The 11379-nt window shown below is 43.5% G+C and overlaps 1 protein-coding gene across 2 annotated transcripts in view; it reads left to right on the top strand.

The window, feature by feature from the left end:
- poc1b (POC1 centriolar protein B) overlaps positions 1 to 11166 on the top strand; it is a 47894-nt gene extending 36728 nt beyond the window's left edge. For both annotated transcript variants that reach the window (XM_041938533.1, XM_041938534.1), the window contains 2 exons: positions 8440 to 8739; positions 10392 to 11166. In XM_041938533.1, the coding sequence (XP_041794467.1) occupies positions 8440 to 8739; positions 10392 to 10550 (459 nt within the window). In that variant the 3' untranslated portion in view covers positions 10551 to 11166. The remainder of the gene's footprint in view (positions 1 to 8439; positions 8740 to 10391) is intronic.
- The last annotated feature ends 213 nt before the right edge of the window (positions 11167 to 11379 follow it).

The following is an 11379-nucleotide window of genomic DNA, read 5'->3' on the forward strand; positions in this document are numbered from 1 at the left end:
CGTGGTGTGGGTGTGGATGGTCCACCTGGGTACATGACAGTTATGTGTAATGAATGGAAAACGAATCCTCTGATGTGGTGTCTTGCCGACAGGAAATTAAGCCTTCAGATGGTTTAGATCTCTTGCCAGGTCCACCTTCCACCTGACTTCCTGTTAAAGGTTAGAAGTCAGGTGTGGAGGATGTTGTGTGCGTTTCTGTTCTAGTGCTGCTGCTGCTGATATTAGTACTGCTAGTACTAACACTACAGTCCCTCCTGCTGCTATTACTGCAAATACTACTAATGCTAGTTCTAACATGATTAAGTATGCATTCAAACCGAAAACAGTCCTGCATTCAATAAATGTAAGAGACTGCATTGAATGTCCTGATGAGACAATGAAATGTGATCCAGGAAGGTTGGTTTGATTAATAAATCCATTAGTTTGAAGCATATCAGATGCTGCAAACTCATCGTACAGCAGTTTGTATATGTGAGGTGGGATTTTCTAACTCTAGAAAGTTACTGAATGTTAAGGGATGAAGGGATTATTTTAGTTTTTGTTCCACATCTGTAATGCAGTTTGTAGTGCTTAAAACATCAACATAATAATATTACATAAACACGTAATGAACACTAAAAGGCATGAATTGGATTGAATGGCTGTTATAGAAAGACGTGACGGTATATTGTACTGTTATTATTTCTTATTTTCTGTGTTCTCTGACAGCAATGTGGGCCCCACCGCCCTCAAGGCAGAGGCCTTGGCAAACTGACTCATCAGCTCATTTTTGGGACATGCAATGTGACTTCTTAGGTTAAGGAGCTGGAGCAAATAAGGGGGATGGAGGGGTACCTACGAGGAAAAGTTGGGGTCACTTTTAAACACGCTGTGGAAGTTTCTAGCAAGAAAACACAGGTTGTCCGTATGTGCACGATTAGTCGTCTGGATGACATGTTGCTACGCTCTATTGTCAGCACTAGTCAATTAAATCTCATTGTTGTTAATTAATTCATGTACATATTAAAATTACAGAATAATGTGTTCAGAATGCACGCTGGGTTTATGTTATCCAGTCATTACTGTTACCTCCTTATTTGGAAAATCAGTTGAAGTCCGACATATTTAAAGATTATTCCAGAGATAGAAGCTAAAATATTCCGGCTCTACACGCTGGTTTCCCTCACTGCTTCTCTAATGTCTGTCTGCTCTCTCTCACTCCTCTCCCGATTCCGTGAATTAAGGGTTTATTTTTACCAAACCAGAGTTGGTGGTCATTGTTGGAACAGTGAAAAGGCCAACTAAGAAAGTTTTGGTGAGCTTAATTTTGTTTCTCTCGAGTTTGAAAGGAGTGTGTTTACGATGATTAAATCACTGTTTCTGTAAATGGAGTCTGGTGGCTTTGGCGTGTGTGATATAGCAGCTGTTTCTGGTTAAACAAAGAGGACCTCACTTTTTAATAGAAAGGGATCCTTCCCATAATGTCGTTAGACTAGTCGTCTATTCTAAGTTTAAACTTCTCTTTAATCATCAGGCAGATTAGTTGTTCGGAACACCCCTCTCTTCTGAGGACCCAGCAGAGGATCAAATAATTGTTGACATGATCAAGTAATTAAAGAACCGGGTTTGGTGTCTGATAAGCTTGTGCACTCATGGAAGCGTAAGTCAAACTGGCCACCCTCCATCGTATTTCTTGGTTGCACTGGTACCTGAAACAATGCGCCCACACCAGCGCAGCCCCTCTTTTCAATGCAGTGCCATTTTTGGTCTGGGCTTAGAGTTTCACAGGGTTCAAGAGGGTTGCCTCTATGTGACTGCATGTGGAGAAGAGTAGGGCTGTTAATAATCAAGGGAAGGATTCTGGAGAGTGACTCCAGCTGTGTGAGTTGTGTTTGGGTGTGTGGTGGCAGTTGATGAGTGAACAATTGTTTGTGTATGTGTGTGGCTTTTGGTAGGGGTGGCAGCCCAGTATGTGCGTGTACCATTAATGTTTGCTAGCTAGCTGTTTGTGTTGGTTTCCAGAGGGAAACCATTTGCTTGCGTGCGTGTGCGAGTGTGTGTTGGTCTGAAAAAATAGAAAAGTGAAACCAAGGCGGAGGGTCGGGGCCAGTTAATGCCTCCTTTGATTCTTAACGAGGATTTCCTCCCTCCATGGAGCCCGCTTTATTAACGACATTACATGGCATCCTGTGACCAGGATCCCTTACCATCACAGGACCACATTCAGTACCACACCAAGGGTCTAATGCAGGAAAGGAGTGGCGAGGTGACTTCACGGGGTCACATTAGAGTTAGACAAATAAAAAGTTTCAGAGGCAGAGTCCAGTTTGTTCTAATTAGGCCGTTTTCAGCTCAACAACAACTTCTGTTAATGATTTTGTTATTATTTAGTCCAAGACATTACATAACGGGATGAGTAAGCGATCAATCAAACTGAATCATATCCAGCATATCAAACGTAGATGATGAAAAGTGGCCAGCATCAGATTCTTGGTAAAAATAGCGCTCACACACAGAGCTTAATCACCAACGCGGACCTCTTTTTGAGTTGAATTGAGATTCACTGACTTAAAGAGGTGGATTCTTTTGTTTTAGCTCACTCTCATTCCTCTCTCACTGTTCGCAGCCTCTCAGATAAAGCCATGCTGCAGTGTCATCACGACATGCTGGATAAAGGGCTCAGGAGGAAGTAAAGCAGCGGTTTATTTACCGCTGTCTTAACAGATGGAGCCTGACAGTTGCTAATAGTCCATTTCCTGTGTGCACCGCAGCGAGCGGCAGCGTGAACCACCCGCAGACATGTTTGATTGGCTGATTGTTTGAGGCACTCACGCTACTCTTCTGACAGAGCTCACAAATATCGCTAATTGGACTGTGAAGAGATGAAAAGAGTTGTGCATGTGTATTTCTGCCTGTGTGAGTTTGTGCATTCATGTTTTTCATCAGCAAACATGAGCATGGGATGGTTTGTCAACAATAAGGAAGTCTGTAAAAATTGCGTGGCATACCTCTGTAAAGACCAGAATACTGCATGTATATTTTGTACCAAAAACATGCTAGAAAGAGAGATTTAAAAACCAAAGCTGCCAGAACCTCACCAACTAGGCTTGAACTCATAGAAATTAATGTGATGAAACTCCAGCAGATGCACACAGAGGCCTCAGAAAGCAAATGTGTTAATAAGAGATTTTCCTTTTTAATTTTCAATAAAATAAAAATAAAAAGTTCTGTCATTATGGGGGAAAGTGTAGCCCTAAACCATGGATTTATGGAAAAAATGCTCAATTTGTATATATATTTATAATTTGTACCTTTCACCTGATACATTAATGGGTGATTTACCAAAAAACATTTAAAATTGAAATAATTCTCATTAGCCCATGGATAGTGATGTAACCTTACCTTCATTTATTGTGGACCACATGATTCCCATTTTGTTATCCAGCACAGCTATTCCCCCTGAGTTTTTCCTGCTGATGATATTAAAGTTACACTAACAAACACCTGAAAGTTTCTGCGGTGGTTACCGTTCGTCATCGCTTGCCTCCGCATGTGTCTGGCTAGACTTTTACCTTTATGTCACCTTTTACGCAATTTCAACCTTGAACAGTTGTTCTTTCAAAAGGTTATTTTATTCAACATTTCCATTCGAATGCATCCATTAACCTCATGCCACTTAGATTACTTCAGAAGTGTCACTTTATAGGAATTGTGCAGTCACGCTCTCACCTTAAGCAGCGCTTATGATGTTTGTCACATTATGGTCAGCATGTAAACAGAGGCAGTGTTTGGCATCAGGAGGGCAGGCAGCTCTGTGCGAATACTAAACATCATGATGCTTGAAAGCCCATCTGTGTCCTCTCCAGTGGGCACGACGCTCTGACCAGCATGACAGACCACCTTATGAGGTGTGCTCACCCTGCTGACTTATATTTGCAATTTAGATTTTAGCCATTTACTGTCACTTAAAAAGCCTGACCTGCAGCAAGGAGTGTGGCGCAGAAGAGTCACATCCGCTGATAAAATGTTGCATCTGTGCTGTTGAGTATATGCAGGATGTTGAGAGTGCAGATTGGAGCAGAGTTTCATTTCGAGATTAGGATGTACTCCATTTTCAGTCATTTTTTAAATTACATCGACATCTGACAGAGTGATTATAGGTGTGATTATAGGTGGAAAAATGAAGTGTAGTTTAAGTTATCAGCATGGAAGTTCATTGCTCATGAGGTGGATTTTCAGTGCAAAATGATAAACATCGGGCAGTTTGTTGAAGATGAGTATGTGGCTGCAGGGGAGGAGGAGGTGCAGGGGAGGAGGAGGTACAGGGCGGGAGGGGGGGTGATAGCGAGGGGAGGCGCAACATCAGAGAGGCCCTTCAATTAAGATCAAACAGCTTTTTTATGTAAGGGTCACAGTATCCGAGGTTCCTGCCAAAAGAGAGAGCGCAGCTAATTCTGGTGCTCATGCTAATCATGTTTTTGATCAGACATCTGTGATTTGATTCAGAAGTGGAGGGGAGGCTATTTTTGATCCGTTTCCTCTTGAGAGTCCTTTTGATCGTAAACATCACAGCTACTGTTAATGTTTTAACATTAAGAAAAAAGGCTGCTCCTCTGATGACATTGCCACGTTAGGTAAATCTGATGCAGTCGTGTGACATTATGGACAATATCACTGACAGTCGTCAATTAGCAGCGCTCACTCTGCATCTCATTAGGAGCCATGCAGCAACTCTCAAACCAAGAGAGAAACTTGATAAAAACTATTGCAGTTAGAATTTCCAATCAGTGTGCACTGTGAAACATTTACTCGACTTGCTACACAAAGCATGCCCATTATTTTGAATCCTCATGACGTGACATTTCATCAAGCATTCTGCACCGATCCTCTATATCCCACAGAATATACAACTGCCCTTCGTTCCCAACGCCACATAGAGACAATGTGGACATCGCTGCCTAACCATCATCACAGGGGCACTGTCATGTCACCCAATGTCCCCTTATTATCACAGCGGCTCGTTTCTGCTCTGCTGTGCTCTGCCACCCTGGCCTAACCACCCACTCATCTCCCGTCGCACAAAAAAACCCTGGCTTGCAGGACGCCGTCTCCACGCTCGCGCCGCTACTGACCGTGGTTGCAGCGAGCCATTATCCCTGACATTCTACAGAGTTCAGCAGAGATGATTTTATCTCAGAAATGACCCTTATAATTATGATGTTCTTGTTTTAGATGTCATGCTGTAGCTAGATTGGCCATGAAAGTATTATTAATCTCCTGTTGCACTTTTGCATTACAGTTTGTTGCAGAATTCTCTATATTTACCCTTTTCTCTGCTGCTGCTGCTGCTGCTGCTTCTGCAGGACTCATTGGTTTCAGATAACCCACAGCGTGCGTGTTTTTATGTGTTCGAATATGCTTGTGTGTGTGCATTGATTTAGCGCTGAGGCCAGCCGGGGTGCCCTGCCTGTTAAATGTTTGATTGCATCCAAACTTCCTGGCAGAGGAGGGGCACAGAGGGATGGAGGTCTGCATCTGGTGAGCGTAAATGAGCTGAGCAGATGTGGGCCAGATGTGGCCAAGGATGAGGGGGTTGGAGGGACAAAGGGGGGAGGAAATAAAGAGAGAAATGAGTATAGATAGCGAGAGACTCGCCATCCACACACACTGACGGCTTTGTTCACCTCCACTCAGGAGTTCAGACTAACCCTCCCTCCTCCTTTCTTTACACACACTCATACACTCCTCCTCTCCTCCCTCCATCCCTCCTTCCTCTCCCGCCTCCCTCCATGCTCTCTTTGAAGTGAAGACAGTGTGCAGGAAGCAAACCGGAATCGATTGCTCCGTGCATTAGGCCAGGAATGTGTGACACCCTCCTCCTCTTCACCCTCCTCTTCCTTCCTCCTCCATCCTCCTGACACATCCCTCATTTATTCCTTCCCTTCTGCTCCTCTTCATGCACTCCATACACCACCTGTCCTCTTCTTCCACCTTTCACAGAAGACCCTGCTATTATTTTGGGCAAAAGCCCAACTTTGCTTCACTTGGAGCTCTTTATGAGTCTAGACACTGATCTGAGTACAGCTGTCATGTAGTGTCATGGTTTGTGCTGTTTGAGAGTGTGTGAGTGCTGAAGCAAATGCAGATAGCTTGGGTTGCAAAATCACTCTGTGCTAATTTTGTAACTGATAAATAAAGTCATTTATCAAACCCAAATGAGAAACATTTGCAGGGTCCAGCTTCTCAAATGTGACGATTTGTTGCTTTTCTCTCTTTTAATGATTCTGAATGAAATATTTTTGGGTTTTTGGTCGGACAAAACGAGCAATCTGAAGAGCAATCACTGTTGGCCTCTGGAAATTATGATGGCTCCAGTCTAAGTCCAAGCAATTAAATTGTTGATCAGAGACAGAATAAATGATTGTTACTTGCAGTCTGTAGTCAAAGTTGAACAAAAAACAATGCTGGTGACTTACATGGCTTTGGTAAGATCTCCTCTACCCATACTGTATCAGTTTAACAATAAAAACGTACACTTGGATTCAGTTTGTGAAACTTTTAGATGTGTTTGGTTTGATTTTGGCTAGTTGGAAACTGTCAGTCAGGTCAGTCAAAGCAGGAGCAGAAGTCTTGAAGTAGAGAGTTGGGTTTGAGCTTCTCTGCAGCCACCAGTCGAACACTGTGCCTGCACTGCAAAGCTACCGTTGTGCATGTGTGAAACTGTTTAGATGTGAAGTCATGCTCAGTTCTCTGCCCAGATAGATGATGAACGAGGAAAATGTGTCGCTGGTTGAACTGAACATTATGTTCTCTCTCTTTGCTCGGTCTCCGTCGCCATGTGTTTTTCTCTCCCCGTGAAAAGGAAAATCATTTTGTCATGAGCGCTCTCACCAAGACTAAAGCACATAAAAATGAGGTCGATTTCGATTCTGTTTTTCTCTGTGACTGTGGGTCGCCCTGCCTCTGAGTGCAAATAATCTTGTGAACTTGTCTAAAGTTACTCCGTCAGTCACAGAGTCTGCTGTTCTGTCAGTAATCCAGCAGCGTGAGTCATCCACAACCTTCAGTCTGCCAAGTTTAAACAGGCTCAAGGCCTACTGCACTGACAGAACAATGAGACAGGAAGGATGTTGGCTAATCCTAACATTATGTATCACTATTGCATATTAGCCAGGCTAATTTATACTTCTATGTTTTATTCTTCCTCCAGCTTTGATTTCTGTACAAACAGGGCAATAAAGCAGGCTACATATTTCCTTTTATGGTGTGTTTCCAGTATTATTATTAACGAGTAAAACTCCCTCCAGTGCTTTCATTTCAGCTGACGCTTCAGCTCCGTCTCGAACTTACACTTCAATTCAAAAGGTCAGCTCCATCCAGTGCTCACGCTTCAACTGAAATCTCAATTCAGCCTTCACTTTAACTCTTTTGAACATCTACTTTTCAGCTGACACTTCAACTCTGTGCATCAACCGATCGCTGAACCCATCAGCTATCGTCTGACACAATTTAGCCTTTGGGGGAAGCAGCCAATGTTTCAGGGCTTCCGCTGTAGCCAGCGGATATCTGGATAACGGATATCCGGGCCAAGACTTCCTCTTCCATGCGCCGGTCATTGTTTACAGTCCGATTAGCAACTTTACTTTCAAACTCTACAACAACTTGACATTTGAGCTGATCTCTACAAACACATGAATGCAGATAAATTGTCATCACGATAGCGGATAGGTTCTCAGATTGCATTTTGGCCCGTCGGACCATTTTGCTCTCCAAACGGCCTGCATGCAACCAAAGCCCGCTCAAACCTGGTTGGTCAATACTACAAACTGAAAATCTTCTCAGCATTCATGTGCATTTGTCTGTTTAAGGAGATTAGATTAACAGACACTTCAAGTCCTCTCAGACACTCTTTTCTTTTCAGCAGTTACTTCAGCTGATACTTCGGCTCATTTTAGCACTTACACTTCAACTTGCATGTCAGACTCCTAGAACTTAATCCCAGAGTGACTCTTCAGCTCCTTTCAGCACTTGTGCTTCAGCTAAAACTTAAATCACATTCAGCATTTTGACTGTAGGAGTCTCTCCGTCTCCTTTAGGTGCTCCAGCTTCAGTTCCCACATCAGTCCCTTCAACTTCAGCTGTCAATCATTTCAAAAGCTCCAAAGAATCAACGTTTTCTACATTCGAGCTGTTTGAAATGTCGTCCTCTCACACTGTTTGTGTCCTGTTGAAGCAGGTTCAACACCTTTAACGGGCTTTTATTTTGATAGCCCATTGTTTTTATGGCGATTTGATTTAGGGTTTCTTCTGGAATACAAAGCATTTGATGAGGGCAGAATTCATGGCGGACCTGAGCACGGCACTTATGTCAAAGAAAACACCTGCAAATAGAGAGCACAACGCACTGAAAACCAATCAGCCGAGGACTAGCCTTTCTTTCTCTTTTGCTTTCATCTCCAGCTCTTAAACGGTCGGACACACTTGACGCCCACGCCGGCCGCCGACAACGGTCACCACTCCAACGGTTTGCGCCCGCATCACACGGGCGGTTCGAGAGGGGAAGGATGGATAGGAGACGAGAGTGCCGGTAGGGCAGGTGCGACTGCCAGGAGCCAGACTGAGGCCAGCAGAGGAGGAAGAGGAAGGAGAGAGGAAGAGGAGAGAGGACAGACGCACCCACTAGAAGTTCTCTCCGGCCATCCATCATGTCTGGAGTCTACCCTGCGGCACATTGTTCAGCAGCTGGATATTCTCACGCAGGTCAGTTAAACCAGACCGTCAGCTTCAGACGGTGTCGGGGTGCGACGTCTCCGGAAACACTTTCAAAAGAAATAGATATGAAGGTGTGTGAGGCGGGCCGGCAGGTTACTGTTGAAAGTTCATAATCCTCCCAGTGTCAGGTCGCATTTACCAGTCGAAACGTCTCGATTCCAATATACTGCAGTAATCTACGGCAGGGATGTCAAAGTCAAAATACACCGAGGGCCAAAGAAACAGATTTGCTACCAGCCGAGGGCCGGACTGGTTCAATGTTTATTAAAACATATTTTAATGATTGCACATAGCCTATTAAACTAAGATCTAACACAATGTATATTATTTAATGATTAAATGAACAATCTAATATTTTTTTATGGCTCTGTCAGTAATTTCAAGTGTAAACACGTTTCAACAGGCAAGTTGAGTTCAACTGAAAAATAAATCTAAATAAATAAAATAAATAAAAATACAAAAATCTATAGGACACAGACAAAACAATACTTTCCTTTTTGGGGAGTGGGTAACTGAAAGTTAGTTATCTGTTCTGGCTGCTGATCAATAATGAAGCCGAGGCCCGTTTGCCGCGCTGCAGTGAGTTCGCGGGCTACCGTTGCATTGTGGGGAATGTAGTATTGGTGCGTTCAAAACACCAGCGGGCGGCTGTGGCCAGTTCTAATACTAATCAAATATCATCCGGGGGGCCGCATATAAATCATTTGCGTGCCGCATCCGGACCGCGGGCCTTGACTTTGACATACGTGTTCTACGGCAATATATTTTTCTTAATGAGAAAGCTGGTTGGAGCTGGTTATTAATCCCCTCCCTCAAACCCACAGCAGCTGAGGCCAAGTCAAATAAAGACATAAAAAACAAACACAGATGCCAGTCCAGGTAGGTTACCTGCCCCCCCCCTGCACCTGTTTGAACAGGTGACTGTAGTAGATGAACAGTGAGAGACACAGTAGGCTAATGATCTAGCTTCCTTGTGACGGGAGGGTTTCTGTTTTATATATTTTATTTTTAGTGATAATTTAGTAACTCTGGGTTCTTTCTTTTTATTCTTTTGCTTTAGAGGCGGACAGCAAATCATGAACTGAGTTGAAAAAATGATGAATGAGTAAACAATTCAAAGTATCTTGTTTACAGAGCAGCAGTGCAAATCAGCTATCGTAGCATTGAGTTTGACATGTACCTAAAAAGTGCAAATGCTCTGTCATAATTTTTTCCCATTTCATGTCTTATATATTCATCAACAACACAAGATGTGTGCTTGTAAATGAAAAGCCATCAAAAAATGATTAAGCCAGTTAGAGTTTGCTTTGCATTTATCCCAGAAAGGATCTCCAGTAAATGAACGATGACACCAGTTTTATTTTGTATTTGAGAAAGTGGATGACTGTAACTATTTGGGGTTTCCCATCTTTGAGAAGATGATGATTATTCATGAGAAATGAAAAAATGAAGGCCCAAATCTTTATGAAAAAACACTGTGATGTGTCGTAAGAAGACGCCTCTTCACTCTCTTTAGCGGCGACAGGGCTGATTTCCAGGCACTGATCTCTGCTCTTCTGCTTTTCTGCTTCTGTAACTATTCTATCACTGCGTTAAAACGATTCTACCCCCCCTCCCGCCCCACCTCCTCCAACACACAGACTGTCTCAGTGCTGGAGGAGCGCCTCACCCTGACTGAGGACAAGCTGAAGGAGTGCCTCCTCCACCAGTCCCACATTCTGAAGGAGGTGCAGTCTTCAGGAGGGAGGCGAAGGACGGGGAGCGAGGAGACGGATGGATCACCTGTTCATTTCACTTGAGGACGAGCTCACCCTCCCTCAGACTGCAGCACACACACACACACACACACACACACACACACACCGAGCTGTGTTGCTTAACCCCAAGGCTGCTCGACACGAGTGTGTGTGTGTGTCTGCTTATGTATGTGTGTCTGTGTGTTTCTAAATGTCCACCCCGGTGGTCTCTCTCAGGGGTCAGTGGGTTAATCAGGATTTGGGCTGGGATCGTTTTTGTGTGTGTGTGTGTGTGTGTGTGTGTGTGTGTGTGTTATAGCAACATATTTTCTTCATGTCTTTCTTCACCTCTTAAGGATATCCAGCTGTACAGCCAAGCAGAGTCTGGCTGGGACATTCCACTGTGTGTGTGTGTCTGTATGTCTGTGTGCGTGTGCGCGTGTGCGTGTGTGTGTGTTATATCCAATCGAGACAGCTGCAGCTATGAAAACAGACGCCACTTGTCTGCTGTATGACCTGTGTGTGTGTGTGTGTGTGTGTGTGTGTGTGTGTGTGTTTACATATGTACGTTTGTGTATCAGCACATGTTTTAGCAGTCAGTTGCTTCCGCAGTAACATTTTTCATTGTAATCTTGTGCACCCTTAAATAATGCCATCTCGCTTTAAAACTAAGTGCATATTGCCTCAAATATAAATCTATTTTATATGAATAAATAAAATATTGTGTTGCACTAATGTTATTAGTTTTGTCAGTATCTCTGTCCAGACACCCCAACACTCTTACACACATATGCAGGTCAGTGTAAGGAATTTCAGTGCTGGCAGGAAAAAGGGAAAATTTAACTAGTTTTTGCATATGAACCAGAAAATTACATCAACATTTGAGATTCAA

This window comes from Chelmon rostratus, chromosome 6, assembly GCF_017976325.1.
Source record: "Chelmon rostratus isolate fCheRos1 chromosome 6, fCheRos1.pri, whole genome shotgun sequence".
Classification (NCBI taxonomy): Eukaryota; Metazoa; Chordata; class Actinopteri; order Chaetodontiformes; family Chaetodontidae; genus Chelmon; species Chelmon rostratus.